The following is an 18,558-nucleotide window of genomic DNA, read 5'->3' on the forward strand; positions in this document are numbered from 1 at the left end:
AATACATGAAAAGCAAAACTGATTAATCAAACTAGACTTTTTGAACACAATGCCAAACTTTTCTTCCCCCAAACTATCAGCAAACTGAAAGACAAAAATTTTTGCTTTCAAAATGTATCATACTCTTTTAATGGAAAAAATGATTTGGCAGGTTAAGGTTAGGCTTCTATCATTCTATTTTCTATTTAACACCATTTACCAAAATATTGCACTGCGTTAAGGGAGTTGTTATTTCAATGGCAACGAAATACAAATTTTAATACTAGTAAATTCTAGGTCTCTCAGACAACAGTGAATGAAGAGCTTATGCTGTTTAAGGAAATTTTATGGATTTCCACCCCTCAATCCTGACAGCTGGAGTGTGCACATCCAATCCGAATACCTTGTTAGGCATACAGGACTCTACTTTCTGACACTGCATATATTAATAACTCCTGCACAAACTCTTCTTTCAACTTTCTGGCTTCTGGTCAAGTACCCATCCCTAGTCCACATGCCCTAGAAAAACACAGGAACCAGTTTCAGGACGTGGTTATGAACCTAGCACCCTACGCGCCACCCCGAGACTACCCTCCTCCCGCTCTAGCCCAGCCCAACCAGGTCCGCCCAGCCAAGCGGAGTCGAACACTGCCTACTACAGTCCGGCTCCGGCTCTCGGAACTTCCCCCGCCCACTCCGTCCACGTGAACAGGACCCCGCCCCCTCACCCGGCGCTCCACCAATCAGCAGCCCCCTCAACCAGGATCCGGTCTCCAACGCTCCCCTTTCAAAAAGTCAGCTTACTCCTCCAGCTTCAGTCCCGCCCCTTTCCTACCTCTCCGCCCCGCTGGCCCCTCCCACCTCCCCAAATCCCCGTTCCCTTCCTCCTCTCCCGTTGCCCCCTCCCGCTCTCAGGCTTCGCCCCGCCCCACCCGGGAAAGCGCGCTCGCTCTCTTCTCGCGAGATTTGAGCGTCCCCCTCCTCCTGCCGCGGCCGCCCGCCTCCCCCTCCTGTCCTCCCACCCCCCCTCCCCCCAATCTCTCCACTCTCAGGCTCTCCTCCCTCCCTCCTCCCCCCTCCACCCTCTGGGCCGGATCTCGTCTCGCTGAGGCGGAGGAGGAGAAGGAGGAGGAGGAGGACGTTCGGCCTGCGCAGTGAGATGTTTGTCCGTCGCCGCCGCCGCCGCCATCGCGGAGGAGCGCGATAAAGGGAGCCGAGCCGGGCGTGAGGGGGACCCCGCGGAGCCGCCGCGCCAGCGCAGTCCCCCAGCCGAGCCCGAGCCGCCGGAGACCGAGCCGCCGCTGTCCCCACCGCGGCCGCCCAGGGGCCGGCCAGCTCCCCAGCCCAGCCCGGGGCTCGCGTCGCCGCCGCCGCCCCCAGCGTCGCCCCTCGCCTGCCCGCCCGCCTTAAATGTGACACCGGCGCCTCGGAGTGCGACCCGAAGCCGCCGCCGGGGAGGGGACGAGCACCATGTCGAATCTGAGCAAAGGCACGGGCAGCCGGAAGGACACCAAGATGCGGATCCGGGCCTTTCCGGTGAGTCTCTTCTCGGCGCCTGGGACCTGGGGTCGGGGGGCCCGGCCGACAGCCGCACGCGAGGCCCGGGCTGAACTCCCCCCCCCCAACAGGCCGCAGGCCCGGCTTCCCATCCCCCACGCCGCCGGCCGCGGGGCTCGAGCCTTCCCGGCAACGGGGCGGCGCGGGGCCCCGGCGCGGCCGCCCTCCCGGGCCGTTCCCCGCGCCCCCGGCGTCCGAGGCCGGCGCCGCGCCCCCGCCCCGGAGCTGCGCCTCCGGTCGCCCCGCGGGCGTCGGCTGCGGCCGGGGCCCCGAGGCCGGTCCCGGCACCTCGCCGCGCTCCTGGGGTGTAGGCCCAATCCCTAGCACCCCGCTCCTGCTCGCTCCCCGGGACTCCCAGCCCTGCGTGGACGGGGACCGTCTACGTTCTCCCGGTGTGGGGCGTGTGTGTAACTTTTCACGTGAGGTTTCGCAGCAGTTGAAAAAAAATCACCATGCTTAAAGGATGGCCTGGCAAAAGATGCCGGGGACGGACCTCTCCCGCTCTTCCCCTCCCCAGGAAGAGCTCTGCCGTCCACCTACCCTCGACGCGGTGACAGATGTTCCGCGTAATGCTCTGTAGTAATAAACTAACAACGCCGGTGTGTTTACAGAATCTTTCATCCGCAGCCTTCCAATGCACTTTACAAACTCTCCTGTGCAGGAATGGCCTAGCCACTCAAGGGGAAGAGAAAACAAATGGGACGATTGGTTCTTCGTTTCCTAGCCATGGAAGCCCAAAAGAATAAGTAGTCACCACCGTGAGTTGCTTTACTCTAGGTTTTAGTGACAGCAAAAGTATTTTTGTTTAGAAACTTTTTTGGCCTTAAATTAAGTCATACCCCTTTGGTGTTAAGCATTATAGGGTATAACTTTGGATGTCATATCTGAATCAGATAGCCAATGGCAAGCAATTAGAGTGTACTCTTGGGACAGAGAAACTGGACATACTTGCTCATGTCGCTTCTGTAACAGGTAGACGTCAAGGTGGACAAACTAGCAATTGAATAGCAGATTTTAAACCAGGACAACTAGAGAAGAAGCTGTGGTTTCCTGTCTTAGAATCACAAGCACGTTGTATTGTGTGGTGGGGTGCGGTGAAGAGAGGGTTTGAATTCACTTTTTAAAACATGCTTTTTCTAAAGTGTAGTTTGCACTTTAGAGGAAAGATTAATATAATTGTCCTAGTTGAGTAAGAAACCGACCTAGAGAACTTGAGGACCTCCCTGAATTCTAAAAATTTAGAATGAAAAAATACACCTGATGCAGAATTCCCAGATGGTAATAAGAAAAATGTTAATGCCTATGTGAAGACTCTTCAGACTTTATGTAAATAAAGGTAGGATATAATCAGGAGAATTAGATGTTTTAATGCACATTAAAGGAATTTTGAATATCTGAAGTTTTTTCCCTAGGTAATCGTGAGAAAGTACAAAGAAAGTAACAAATGTTGACAGAAGAGCTCTAATGAAGCTCACTTGCACGTTTTCCTTTATGATAAACAATGAACTGGGTTTATGAATTTGTGAGTAGTGATAGTTTTCCTATTGAATCAATTCCTACTAAATGAGCAGAATCTAGAATTATGCAGAATTTCAAATAGTTTTATACATTTTTAAGAAAAGTTTGATGTTCTTGAAATCTGTCTTCTAATATAGATTCTTGTTAAAAGGTGAAATAGCTCACATTTGACATCAACTCACTGTTGTGGATATTCTGACTAATCAGCTCTACCTTTATCTATGTGTAATCAACTCTTTGATCTCTTGTTTTGCCTGTCCCTACCTGTTCTTCCACTCCTTCATTCATTTAGGAAATACTGAGGACTGTGTGCCAGGTACTGTTCTGGGGTCTTGGGATGTATCAGGATAGCCTCAGAGACTAGTATCCCGCCTTTCTGAATCTTGTATTGTTGGGAAGAAGCTGTGGGAGAGAATTTTGTTCTTCTTTTAGCTAAAGAGAATCAGAGTATGTGACAGGTTACCACACAGCACTGAAACTGACTTTTTTTTTTCAGGAGCATAATGGTCATGAGCTAATTTAGGCCTTTTCTTACCTGTAACTTGTTGCCCTCTTAAGTTTCTCTAAAATCCTTAAATGAAGTTTGCAAGTAGCTAGTGTTTGATATTCAGTACTTAGTATCTGCTAATTTTTAAAAGTGTATAAGAGTTTTAAATTTTCTCATGGGTATTAACATCACTCGTAAGTAGTTCCTACTGAAAAGAACCATTGCATTTTTTAATATATAAATTTAAAAATCATAGTTCTTTGAACTTTCATTAAGGATGGCTACATAAAACATCAGTGGTGTGATATTTCACTGATTTATTTGGTAAATAAACACTTAACAGAATTTCAGAATTTTTTTTCCTTCCAGGTTAGCAGTCATTTACATAACTGTAGTCTGCATGGATTGCAAGTCAGAAGTAATAAATGCATCTTATTCCATAAAGAAAATATTTTTTGTGTATTCATGTGTGCACACTTAAATTACTGTATTTTACCATTTGAGATAAACAACTATTCTAAGGGAAATTGTAGTGTAAGCAGAAGCCTCAAATAACTCCTTTCAGAGTGTGTTTTATAAAACTGATGTGTGAAAAAGTATAAAAATATGTTTGAAGATTGTTTTGTTATCTTTACAAGATAGTAAGTGATGGTACAGGATATTTTGTAAATGTGTAAACCTCCAACAGCTGCAGTCTCATCAGTAAAATCAGGTTCTGAGAAGTTGGTTCTTTTTAAGACGGAAAACAATGAAGGACTTTCTGTAAGTAACAGATTGACGATGGAGGAAATATTTTATTCCAGTTTGTAAACTTTGCTGCAGTGGACAAAATACATAGTATCTCATATCTTTTGGGGGTTTTTGGTACCCAAAGTGACAGCAAGGGACACAAAACTTTTTAAAGAAAGGAAGCTGTAGTCGTGAAACTCCTGGAAACTGTGGCTTTGGACCAAAGAACGCTGTCCCAAGAAGTTCCTGCCCTTATTTCCTTGCTGTTGCCATGTGTCTCACTCCTGTGCTTTTGTTTCACTCTATAGGATTGGTTGCTGTCAGGTGAACTTTTTGTTCTTATTTTTGTAATAGTCATTCCTCGCTGTCTGTACTGTAGTTGGGTAGTTTGTCCACATGGGCTTGAAAAGCTTGGTTGTATTGGAGGGGATATGGTTGAATGGGAATACTGGTCTCTCCTTTGATTTGCCTTTTTTGACTTAGACCTCAGAGTTTAGGAGACAAATGGTGAAAGTGATTATCATTAGAATGTGATCTGAAAATGGTTTCACTTATTGGTTTATAGAAGCATCCTCAGTCATGATAAGGAATCTCTGGCTGTGTGATGTGCATGCAATAATTCTAGATGAGCACCACCTGTGTGGTATGGACAATTAATGGTAAGGAAGTTATTGTTAGATGGAACCCCCAGAATGACTGATACTCATTTGTTATGCTCTTAAATACTTAAGAGCACAAGAATTTAAGGACAAGAGGGAAAGTTAATGTTTTTGTTTCTCCTAGCTGTAGTGATATTTGTTAGATTTAAGGGAACAGCTTTGATGTTCAAAATAGGTTTCTCTTACTTAGAGTAAGTAGCTGTTGCCTAAACGACCTGGACTGTACATACAGAAAGATTGAATGAGTTGTGCAAATCACACAGGGTGCGGGATTAACCTTTTAAGTTTGGTTTGTTTTTTATTCTTTAATATTTTCTTATAGGGATGTTATGGAGATATAGCATTCATTCAAGTATTGCTTTCACTTAGACTGATTTTTTTTTCTATTTAATGGTTTTAGGCAGCTAAAACAGCTGGTTTTAGCTAGCTGTGTTGTAGTTAGTACCTCACAGGCTTTAGAAGCTTAAAAATAAAGAGATACGGTAGTTATAAAGTGTCTATTTTGTATTGTCTTAGCAGTTCTGAGGAGCCTAGAAAATTATTACTACCAAATTATTAGTGCTCAAATTATCGAATTTGAAACAGTTTTAATAGTATAGAGTATAATGTGAGAGTTTGACTTGTTAAATAATACAGTAGTCATACAGTAAGTTCATTGAAACAAAATAGAGAAAGTTTCATTCATTAAATGTAGCTAGGTAATAATAGTGTTTTCTCTATTGCAACAAGATTATATAATTAAGGCTAGAGAAAATAGTGTATCTTCCCTTTGTGTTATAAATTGGGAGACCTCAGAGATGTTTTTTGCTGTTGTTTGAAAAAAATTATCTGTTAACAGGAAAAAAAATTTTGCTGTTAATCTTGGTGTTAGTTTTGCTAGATTTTTATAAAAGTTATTGGACAATTTGTAGCTTTAAATAACGGAACTTTGATAATAGTTCTTGTTTATCATTATAAAGTCAACAAAAAAGGTGCTACTAGTAAGAAATCACTGAGCTAAAACATGAATTACAGTTAGTCTATAAGTATATTTTGAAAATTATTCAGTTGTAGTCTAGCAAAGCTATGAATTCATTTTAGTAGCTTTTCTAGTTATAAAAGTGATGCATATTCATGATAGAAAACTTAATAAGTATCTGAACATCTAAGTAAGGTAATAAATAATCACCTGTAACCCTGCCACTTGGAAGTAAGCCGTATTAACATTTTGATGTATTTCCTTGTGGTCTTACATATATATGTAAGCGCACAGTAAGATTGAGGTACCATCTTTTTATATACTGCCTTTTAAAAAATACAATATCTTACTGTACATTTATTTCCATGTTAAATATATAAAAAAAACATGATTTTGAATCACTACCTACTACTCTGTAGTACTCTGACTTATCCATTTCCTTGCTGACGGGTTTGACTGATTCCAGTGAATACATGCTTTCTGTATGACAGAGAATGCACCTGTGATTATTTAGGAGCTTTCCTGGTGGCTCAGACAGGAAAGAATCTGCCTGCAATGCAGGAGACCTGGGTTGAATCCCTGGATAGGGAAGATCCCTGGAGAAGGGAATGGCTTTCTACTCCAGTATTCCTAGCCTGGAGAATTCCATGCACAAAGGAGCCTGACAGGTTATACGGTCCATGGGGTTGCAAAGAGTTGGACCTGACTGAGGGACTAAACAGTTTCACTTTTTCACTTATATGATTATGAAATTACTGGACTCAACATAACTGATACATTGACCAACCACATTGACCTCCAGAAAGGTAGGAATAATAATAGTTCCACTTGCTGAATGCTTATAATGTGCCACACGCTGCTCTCTGTGCTTTGCGTGTGTAAACTAATTTAATTTGCATAACTCTATAGGACTCTGTTATCAACTTTTTTACAAAAGAGGTCTTGAGACATTAAGTAATTTGCTTAAGGTCACTTTGCTTGGAAGTAGCAGAACCTAAGGTTCTTTTTAACCTAGGCAGTCTGGCTCTAAACTGAATGCTTTAGGAATTAATTACATCTCTCAAGGTTGTATCAGTTTAACTTCTACTGTATCACAGTGTCTTATATAAGATATCTTTAATTTCATAGGTGAAAAAATAGTACTTGAATGTTTTAATTTGTATTTCTTTGCCTATTTATAAGAGTAAAACTATGGATAGTCTGTAGGGAATTTTCATTTAGTTTTACATTAGAGTATTCAGCATAGGTTTTAGAAACCTGACTAAAAAGTGAAGAGACTAGAGAGCATAATAGTTAAGAGTGTGGGGTCATACACTATCAGAGTTTGAATGTCAGCTCTACCTCTTTCTAATTGTGTTATCTTTAACAAGTTACTTCCCCGCTTCTAACCTCAGTTTTCTCCTCTGTAAAATGAGATTGTAGGACCTGTCTTACATGGTTGTTGTGGGATAGAGTCAAGCATTAGAACAGGACCTAACACATAGTGAACAATTGTATCAATATTTAGTCATGATTCTGCCACAGTTTTGGAGAAGGGAATGGCACCCCACTTCGGTATTCTTCCCTGGAAAATTCCACGCAAAATTCCACAGAGGAGCCTGGTGGGCCTATAGTCCATGGGATCGCCAGGGTTGGACACAACTAAGTGACTGAGCACACATGCCACAATTTATATGTTAAAATTGAAGGTTATTTTTGCAAGTAATTTTATTTACTATACAGTTATTTTTTAAGAAGCTTACACATTCAATTTGTGGTCCCCATTAAGAAATCAGTCTCAATCAGTATATGGGTTTGGTACTGCTGGGGTGTTTCAAAAGAACGCCACTGGCTCTTGTGGGGTGGGGGTAGATTCAAAAGAGAAAATACAATAGTGATAGTTACTTAGTCGTTGGAGTAAGTGTATAACCTTTCTTGGATAACTTTATTGAAGGAGTAAATACTCGCTTGGTGTGTACATTCTAATATGTACATTAAAGTAAGTGTTAGTCGCTCAGTCACGTCTCAACTTTTTGCGACCCCTTTGACTGTAGCCTGCCAGGCTCCTCTGTCCGTGGGATTCTCCAGGCAAGCGGGCTGCCATTTCCTACTCCAGATATGTACATTAAGTGTTTATCTAAAACTACATTTTGTTTTTATTTCCTTCCTTCCTTTTCTTCCACCCTCTTTTTTTTTTTTTTTTTTTTTTTGTTTCACTCATGAACTAGGTTGTGGTCCCTGCCTGAAGTTTATACCAGGTCCCCTTTTCAATCCTGAAGTATTAGACACAGTGTGGATGATTAGTGAATGATTGGTTAAATGAGAAACTAGTCCTTGAAGCCAAACCACAGTAATCAATGACTTAGCTAAGTCGATTCTGGGAGTATTCCAAAATATTTGAACTCTTTCAGCTGTAAGTGAAGCCTTAATTTGTAGGTCATTAATGATCATGTGGCACTTTTCCTTAAAGGTTAGTTAGCCTAGTCTCCTAAAAACAATGACTTGAAAGTAAAGATGTAGGTGTGTATTGGCAGTTACTTTGGATTGCGTGTCAGAAGACTTACTTGCTAGCCTAGTCTTTTCTGTTTACTAGCTTTCTCTACATTTTACTCCCTCCACCGCGACGCCTTCCTCCCAGCCAGTTAACCATACCTGGCAAGGCCCTTCTTTCACGGCAGATTGACGACCATCTGTCATCTCTACCCGTTCTGGGAATTTGTCACCCTCTTTTCATCTGAAATTTACCTTTGACCTGAGGATACAGGCTTATCTTCTTGAATTGAGGTGTCCTATTCCCTTGTAGCTCAGTTGGGAAAGAATCTGCCTGCAATGCAGGAGACCCAGGTTCGACTTCTGAGTCGGGAAGATCCCATGGAGAAAGAAATGGCAAGTCACTCAGTATTCTTGCCTGGAAAATCTCATGGACAGAGGAACCTGGCAGTCCATGGGGTCACAAGAGTCGGACACAACTTAGCGACTAAACCACCACCATTTCCTTATAGTCCATGAATCTTTGGGCCCAGATGCTAATGATTGCTGCATCTATCACTCTTGTGGCTTGGGCCCTTCTGTACTGTTCTTTGAGTGATTCCTTTGACTGTCTCCTAACTTCTTACACATGCTCCCTCAGTCATTGAAGACTTGCATGCATTCTTCACAGATATTCTCTCTAGTTTAAATTGTAACTTTATCCAGTGCGTGTGGGCAGACATTCATTTATTCATTTTAATGTATGTTTATTATGTGTTCCTACTGGCACTAAATAGTAATGATGGGACAGATCTGGCCTCTTCTCTATTACTGTGGTCTTCACTCTGTCTTGAAACTTGTTATCCAGCTACTTTAGAAATCTTAAAACTTCATACCACATTCTGTCCTAGTTCCTTCATTTATTAGATGTAGGACTTAAGCAAACCACTTAACCTTTGCCTGTTTCCTCTTTTGTAAGAGAGAACAACAGTACCTACCTCATAAGGTGGTTGTAAGGATAGAGTCAATACCTATGAAGTTCTTACAAGTGGCACATAATAAACACTATAAATAAATGCAACCTGTTATTATTGAATTATTCTATCCTACGTGTTGCTTGTTTTCTTCTCACATTAAATGTGCTCTGGGATCTTAAGAAGACTCTTTTCATTCTCCCAGGCTCTGGGGCCTGATACCAGTTGCCACTTCTTTCCTGTTGTCTCCCAGGGCAAGGCCAGAAATATCAGCAGAAAGCATCTTGAACCATTCCATTCATCTGTCTTCATTGCTCATATTTTTTAAGACTATTGGGCAGTCCTGGAGAAAATTCCAAGATTGTGGTCTCTAACCTTGCTGGACTTTCAGTGCCTCTGGGCAATTTTTTGTGTCCCTGTAAGCTCCGGCTCACTTTTTCCTGCTTGAACTATTTCAGTCATTGTCCTCAAGCTCTTTATTGAGAATTCTCTTATCTCTCTTCTTCAGGAAACTTAACTACCAACGTTATCTTGTGTAAGTACCTTTAGCTTTGATCTCTTTCAGTTTCATTCATTAACCTGTATCTTTACTTATTTTCAACTCCTTCCCTTGGGTCTCAGAAGTAAGATGTTCCTTTTTCTGTCTTCTCTACCATGGTAACTACCATTCCATCTCCTTTCACAGCCCCATCTTCAGAGAATAGTCAGTATCTCCTTTATTAGAATATGATTTTCTTTAGAGAAGGCTGCAGGTCTCTTTGTATTGATCTTTGTCACTGCTTTACAGTAGCATCCAGCAATGTTGAGTGAATGAGCTGACAGACTCTTTATAGTTTGTTTTCTCATCTTTTAGATGGGTACTATAGCAATCTTTCACACAGATTAACTGTGAGGAATAAAAGAAATAATATTATAAAGTGCTTGCTAATAAACAGTAACATTACTGAGACTGCTAAAATCATTTTCTAATCATAAAGTTAGTATTTTCAAACATAAAAGTAGTGTGTTCATGTAGAACAGGTATTGTCAAACTCTTATAGGGTCTCTATGCTTAGTCGCTCAGTCATGTCCGACTCTTTGTGACCCCATGGACAGTAGCCCGCCAGGCTCCTCTGTCCATGGGGATTCTCCAGGCAAGAAGACTGGAGTGGATTGCCATTCCCTTCTCCAGGGGATCTTCCCAGCCGAGGGATCAAACCCAGGTCTCATGCACTGCAGGCTGAGTCTTTACCATCCGAGCCACCTGGGAAGCCTAAGAGGGGTGGCGTAGATATCTTCAGAAATCTCCCTCTCTAGCCATTTAGAGCCATTTTTGTATTGTTCTTTGTATAGAAGATTTCATTTTAAAAAGTTCTGTTGCTTTAAAATCAGTGAGCAATCCAGCATTTTTAAAGTTGAGAGTCCTACTTTCCCAAGTTGATGCCATTAATGAGAAATTGAGAACAGATTCTGAAGTTGCTTTAACCACTAATCCAGAGCCTTTTGCTACAAGAAAACATTCCTTCTTTCTGTTTTTAAAGTTGAAAATATAATTAAAATTTCTTAATTTGACTTCCATTTATTTAAGTGAACTTTGGGTAGGGTATGGACCTGAGTTTGCTCTTTAGATGAGAAAGGTTATGGCTAAGCAAATAAAGACTTCAAAGAGATATCTTTTACCTAGTTTAAGAAAATACAAGATTCCTTAGAGATGCTTTTCTGTAAAAGCAAGCCATCATTTCTAAGAGGAATGCTTTAACATACTGATTGCAAGTCATTCTTATCTAAAGCAGCTCTTAGCTGAGCAATACTTAGCCTCTTCTCTTCTCCCCATCCTCTTGAAAGTAATAATGAAAAACTCTTCCCCCTTTCCTTTTCAACTTAATAGTATGAGAAGTTGATTTATAAGATTAATAACTGCATCATGTTGAATGTCTACTTTGTGCTAGGCTCTGATTTAGGCTCTTTGAACTATAATTATCTCAAATTTTCACAACAGTCTTTAGATGTTACTTCTGAAGGACTGATGTTGAAGCTGAAACTCCAATACTTTGGCCACCTGATGGGAAGAGCTGACTCATTTGAAAAGACCCTGATGCTGGGAAAGATTGAGGGCAGGAGGAGGAGGGGACGATAGAGGATGAGATGGTTGGATGGCATCACCAACTCAATGGATGTGAGTTTGGGTGAACTCCAGGAATTTGTGATGGACAGGGAGGCCTGATGTGCTGTGGTCCATGGGGTCGCAAAGAGTCAAACATGACTGAGCAACTGAACTGAACTGTTTTAAATCTGTCCTGTGGCTCAGAGTGAAGTGAAAGTCGCTCAGTTGTGTCTGACTCTGTGACCCCATGGATTGTAGCCCACCAGGCTTCTCTGTCCATGGGATTCTTCAGGCAAGAATACTGGACTTGGTTGCCATTTCTAGTAAAGTAATGTGTATTACATATACACCTACGGAAGGGCAGAGCTGGGATTCAGATCCCAGGTGTATCTGACTCAGAAATTCATGTTCTTTCCATTACATCACACTGCCTTAATTATATTCAGTTAAAAATTTGCTAGATTCTGAAGAAGGAAATGGCAACCCACTCCAGTGTGCTTACCTGGTAAATCCCATGGACAGAGGAACCTGGCGGGCTACAGTCCATGGGGTCGCATGGAGTCAGAACACAACTTAGCGACTAAACTGCCTTGCAATATGTAATAAAAGTACTGGTTTAAAAAAGAATTTACTAGTTTCTGAAATATTTACTTTCCTTATAGGAATATATCGGGAAGTTAATTCTAAGCTTGCCATTTAAATGATTACCCAGGGGTGGATCCAGGGCCCCTGAAGCTTATACACTTCAGTGCTCTCTGTATAAAAAGAACTTAAAATTAGTTTCCAAGTCTTGGAAGGAGCTTTTGCAAGTTTAAACCTCACTAGATTCAAAGTGTGTGTACCTCTCACATACAAGTTATAAGAACTTTAACTCAATGGAATCCTATGTTGTTCAGTAAAATTTGACTATATATATTGCTTAAGGGGGTCCTAGTGTGTATTGACTTTAATAAAGCAGTCAAAATCATAGCCTATAAGAAAGATACATTAGTTGATGTATTTCTAAGTTAACACTTTGATTTTTAAGTTAAAGATTCATAGTACACATTTTAAAATTTTTTTCAGTTATTAGAAATTTATCTTGTTAAACATTTTAAAAAAGTGATTCCTTGAAGTTAGTGTGTTTAAATACTTTTATATATAGTTTTTTGTGTCTCAGAATATGCTAAGAAGTAGTAGGTTAAATAAACAGTGTATGAATTTTGGAGTACAAGGATCAGATACTTTAAAATAGTTTGCTTTTCTTCATGGTATATGCAAATGAGATATGAAAGAAGTGTATTATTTTGATGAGCGTTGTTCAGTCACTAAGTCATGTCCAGCTCTCTGTAGAGGACATGGCTTCCCTGTCCTTCGCTATTTCTCAGAGTTTGCTCAGACTCATATCCATTGTGTGGGTGATGCCATCCAACCATCTCATCCTTTGTTGCCTCTTCTTCCCTCGGTCTTTTCCAGAATCAAGGTCTTTTCCAATGAGTTGCTTCTTCGCATCTAGTGGCCAAAGTATTGGAGCTTCAGCCTCAGTCCTTCCAATAACTATTCAGGACTGATTTCCTTTAGGATTGACAGTTTCAGGAGACGCTCAAGAGTTGTCTTCAGCACCACCATTTGAAAATATCAATTCTTGGACTCTCAGTCTTCTTTATGGTCCAACTCTCACATTCATACATGACTTCTGGAAAAACCATAGCTTTGACTCGATGAACCTTTGTCAGCAAAGAGATGTCTGCTTTTTTTTTTTAGTATGCGTCGTTTGTCATAGCTTTTCTTTCCAGGAGCAAGCGTCTTTTAATTTTATGGCTGCAATCACTGTCTGCGGTGATTTTGGAGCCCAAGAAAATGAAATCTGTCATTGTTTCCACTTTTTCCCCATCTGTTTGCCATGAAGTGATGGGACTGGATTGCCATGGTCTTAGTTTTTTGAATGTTAAGTTTTAAGCCAGCCTTTTCACTCTTTCACCCTAATCAAGAGACTCTTTAGTTCCTCTTCAGTTTTTGCCGTTAGAATGGTATTATCTGCATATCTGAGGTTGTTGAGATTTCTCCTGACAATCTTGATTCCAGTCTGGGATTCATCCAGTCCGGCATTTCACATGGTGTACTCTGCATATAAATAAGCAATGTGACGATATACGGCCTTGATGTACTCCTTTTCCAATTTTGAACTAGTCCATTGTTCCATGTCCTGTTCTAATTGTGGCTTCTTGACCAGGTTTCTCAGGAGGCAGGTTAGGTGGTCTGATATTCCCATCTCTTGAAGAATTTTTAAGTTTGTTGTGATCCACACAGTCAGAGTCTTTAGCATAGTCAATGAAGCAGAAGTAGATGTTTTTCTCGAATTCCCTTGCTTTTTCTGTGAGTCAAAAGATGTTGGCAATTTGATCTCTGGTTCCTCTGGCTTTTCTAAATCCAGCTTGAATATCTGGAAGTTCTCGGTTCAAGTACTGTTGAAGCCTATCTTGAAGGATTTTGAGCATTACCTTGCTAACATGTGAAATGAGAGTTTGAACATTTTTTGGAATTGCCTTTCTTTGGAATTGGAATGAAAACTGACCTTTTCCGACCTGTGGCCGCTGCTGAGTTTTCCATATTTGCTGGCATAGTGAATGCAGCAGCACTTTAACAGCATCATCTTTTAGGATTTGAAATAGCTCAACTGAAATTCCATCACCTCCACTAGCTTTGTTTGTAGTAATGCTTCCTAAGACCCATTTGACTTCACATTCCAAGATGTCTGACTTTAGTGAGTGACTGCACCATTGTGGTCATCGGGTCCTTGAGACCTTTTTTGTATAGGTCCTCTGAGTATTCTTGCCACCTCTTGGAAGCCGATCTCTTCTGCCTCTGTTAGATCCTTGCCGTTCTGTCCTTTATTGTGCCTGTGTTTGTATGAAATATTCCCTTGATATCTCCAGTTTTCTTGAAAAAACCTCTAGTCTATTAATTTATTTGCTCCTGTTTGTTTTCATATTTTAATTGTTAAAAGCTAAAAAGATTAGAGAGACTCTGTTCTAAATCTTATGTAATAGACGGGGAAGCGGAGAACTGGAGAGGGTGATTTACCCAGAGGATTCTCATGACTTGAATTTACGGAAGAACCATGACTTAAAAGCCTGGTTTCTGGTTAAAAACTCTTTTCTCTAGGCCAAACTAAAAAAAAAGCATATAGCCTTGGTAATTCGGTGTTAATATTAGCCTGTGAATTATTAATTGATTTTGTAGTACCAGACACTCAGGTGATTTGAGTTAACATGGTTTAACAGAAGGATCCTTAGCTCAGGACACATGGATTCCTTCATTGCTTTAACTAACTGAATAATTTTGGATAAACTCTCTAGCTTCAATTTCTTCATTTGCAAAATTAAGAGATTTTAAATTGGGGTTTCCTTAGGTTCATTTCTGTTCTTAAAATTTCAGTCTAGAAACTGAATGCTGGTGTGTTCTCCTGTGCCCTAGAACATTCTGTGATGTTGCAAATGTCACCTGTCTTTTCAGCTTTAAAATTTCTTTAGAATAAGAATGGTATGTTTCAGTGATGATGATTAAATGATGATTAAATGCTAATACGAAGGAATGGAAAAGTTGATTATGTTCTTACATACTTCTTTTTGTGTAAGTTGGTAGTTTTAGAGAAATTTTGAGATGTGTTGTCAGATTTTTGTAATAATTTTATGAGCTAGGCCTTTTGCTGCATTATCACATTTGGTTTATAGTTAGTCATTCAAAGACAAAACTAAGTAACTGTGGCAGCTTATACTGTTATACTTTTTTTTCCCCCTCTTTGGATTATGTGTAGCTTATTTTGGTGTCAATGAATTTGTTATTGTCTAACAGTTTATACAGCTGTACACATTATTTCCCAACTCAGGAAAGGAACCCAGGTCTTCTGCATTGCAGGTGGATTCTTTACCAGCTGAGCCACAAGGGAAGTCCACACATTATCATAGTTTTAGAAAAACTGGGTTTACCCACTAAGAATAAAATTAGAGATGAAGCCACAGAGAAGAAAGGATTGTCATTTTTTAATTAAAATTCATAGTTTTAGATTGTAGGATAGAAATATGAAACTCAGACATGCATTTAGACATGAAGTATTTCTGTCTGAAGCATTGCTCTTACTACTTTGAGATTCCATCCAAAATATATGATCCTTGCTTTTCTATTATTTTTGTTTTCCAGGTAGATGTTTAAAGAGTTTATACTCATGACCTCTTATTATTAATGTTTGGGATTTAATGGTATATTAAGAAAATAGGAAATGTTTTTATTTTAAATTGTTGATCTTATAGGTGTAATAACTAATTTTCTCAACAAGGAGAGTCTTTGAAGAGTTCCAGTGAATATAAATATTGTATTCTGTGGATAAAAGGTGTTTCAGGACGCCAAGTAACATGTCTTTATCAGAGAACTAACACCAATAGGATAGTGACAGACTTCTTGACTCAATGAAAATACATAACAATTGCATCTTACTTGTTGTGGTCATTATCAGACTATGAAATGTTATACATTTTTTCACATAAAATCACTCACAGAGATAACAGTTGAAAGAATATTGTTCATACTTATTGTCAGTTGTGACTTACAACTTTACAGACTAATCTGAAAACTTAACCTACGTTTTTGAAAGACATTATTTCAAAATTTTAAATTGATTTTTAACAGCCTACTCATGTTGAGAACTGAAATGCGGATTATAATAATTGAACCTTCTGTTGATGATTTAGCTTTCTCATTATAAATGTTATTCTGTAATTTAGTGATGTTAGATGCCAGTTGAGTGTAGATCAGACTTAATTTGTGATTTCGTAGTATTGTTCCAGTCTACTGTGCTTTTCTAATTGATAATCTTTCTTTCCTTCCTTGACATCAGTCATTACTTATGGCAGCACAATTCCAGCACAGAAGGCTGTGTGTTTCTTCTTTGTAAGAAAATAAGAAATTTATTGAGCAAGGGTTATATGTCAGATGCTTTCACAAACTTTCTTAATTGCTACACAATATACCATCTTCTCCCATTTCTCTTGTTACAAGCAGATGAGGAAAGTGAAGTTGGCAAGTTTAAATAACTTGCCCAAAGTCTGAGTGTGTCCCACTGTGCTGTTTTCCTTAAAGGTTGGATCTTTGACTATCTTTTTGGTGGTTGAGGATACTTAAAGATTAAATGATGAGCAAACGGGATTATTATAGACATCATAAGTCGTTCTGTAGCTGTGGGTCATCAAATAAAATTCATCATTATTACTAACTCTTAACGGGACTGCCTTCAAATTATCCAGGCATCATGACATGTATTAAAAAGGATACGGTAAAATAAGAGAACAGACTTGATATTACTTTGAAATGCTTATAACCTGGGAGGGAGTGTCCTTACAGAATTTATGGTTTTAGTTGTATTTGTGTAGAATATTGCCATTCCACAGATATTTGTACCAAAGCAACTTTTTTTTTTTGAAGCTGAAGCTCAGAGTTAAGATCAAGCACTTTTCCTTGTTTATTTTTTTCTAGCTGTGTCATTCTGAATTGCCTGGAATTTCAAATTCTCACCCTTTTCCCCCACCCACCCTGTTCTAAATTTCTTGTTGAAAATTATTCACAGGGGACTAAAGACTTCTTGTCCTTTGTGTGTAGTGAATGTGAAGAATACAGTTTTCTTCATTTTAGTTTTAATTGGCTCATGCTGCAGTTCTCCAGCTCTCAGTAATTACAGAACTTTCAAGATGTGTAAGTATATAATAGACTGACATCCTTTTAAGTGTAGCATTTTGAAGGTTATGTTTTTATATCTTGTAATGTAGATGGGAAGACAGATGTTTGTGAAAGAAAAGAGATTGTTAGTGTTATTTTTCTTATTTATACTTACTAGTGGGGACATTATAATCCTGGATTGGGTACAGGTAAGGGAGTGAAGTTCACTATTGTTTTTCTTTTCTCTTTTTATTACTCTTTGAAGGTCACTTAAAAAATAATTTATTTATGGCCGCACGGCATGTGAAATCTTAGTTCCCCAACAAAGGATCGAAGCCATGCCCTGTGTATTGGGAGCTTGAGTCTTAACCACTGGACAATCAAGGAAGTCCCTTTTTTCTTTTTTTTTTTTAATATTTAATTTTATTTGTTTGAAGGTCAGTTTTAAACATTAGTGTTAATTTGGTTTCTAAGAAGTCTCACTAAACCTTTCTTTTCTTGCTAAATGAATTTATTTTGCTGAACACTTTGTAACTTGAACTTGTTGGGGAAGCATGCAGTATGTTCCTAAAATTGTATGTGCTTAATTGTGTCTAACTCTGTGACCCCATGGACTGTAGCCTGTCAGGCTACTCTGTTCATGGCATTCTCCAGGCAAGAATACTGGAGTGGGTTGGACTTCCTACTCCAGGGGATCTTCGCAACACAGGGATCGAACCTGTGTCTCTTCCATTGGCAGGCAGTTTCTTTACCACTGAGCCACCTGGGAAGTTCCATATACCTAAAATTAGCAAACATTAAATGTGTATATAGATGTGTATGTGTGTGCATTTTATTGTTTTGCTGAAGCATTGTTAGCACATTCCTTCCTGAGTGTATTTTGCAGTTATTGCAACCCGAGTTAAGTCGGTTTCGTCAATGGGATTAAAATTCTACTCAAATAATTTGGAAAATTACTTTAAAGTGTTAGGGCTTTTAAATGACTCTGGTGTTTTTTAATGGTTAACATTGATGACTTCAGAGTTTAACATTTGGTTCCTTTAACTTTCACTGACAGTTAAAGTTGTGTTCTCTATCAAAGAAAAGTTGTGTTCTCTATCAAAGATGGGTGATACATTCATGCATCAATTCATCAAGAGTGTAGTTATCTAGCCACTGTTGTTGACATGTTCACTGATACCAAGACCAAAGCATGTAGGAACCTGCACTTGTTGTGTATTTCCTTGGGTGTATTGTTTTTGGAGTTACTTGATTTAGGGAAAGATTGTAATTGTGGACTCCTCCTGAAGAGCATTTTTATCCACTATTTTTCTCCTAGTTAACAAAATTAATGATTAAACGTCCTTCTGAGGCATTTAGTTAGGTGAATGGGAAAATCTGAAAATACTTGATATATGAAATTTGAGAATCCTTTGCTCGTACATTATTTGAAAAAGATAGTTGATTACTTTAAAATTAAAATTACACTATTACATAAG

The 18,558-nt window shown here is 39.5% G+C and overlaps 1 protein-coding gene across 1 annotated transcript in view; it reads left to right on the plus strand.

Moving 5' to 3' along the window:
• The first annotated feature begins 1,304 nt into the window (after positions 1-1,304).
• The window catches only part of CUL3 (cullin 3), a 98,448-nt gene continuing 81,194 nt past the window's right edge, over positions 1,305-18,558 (plus strand). The window contains exon 1 of the mRNA XM_065930458.1: positions 1,305-1,515. Coding sequence (XP_065786530.1) covers positions 1,450-1,515 — 66 coding nt within the window. The 5' untranslated portion in view covers positions 1,305-1,449. The remainder of the gene's footprint in view (positions 1,516-18,558) is intronic.

The sequence above is a fragment of the Muntiacus reevesi genome, chromosome 3, assembly GCF_963930625.1.
Source record: "Muntiacus reevesi chromosome 3, mMunRee1.1, whole genome shotgun sequence".
Classification (NCBI taxonomy): Eukaryota; Metazoa; Chordata; class Mammalia; order Artiodactyla; family Cervidae; genus Muntiacus; species Muntiacus reevesi.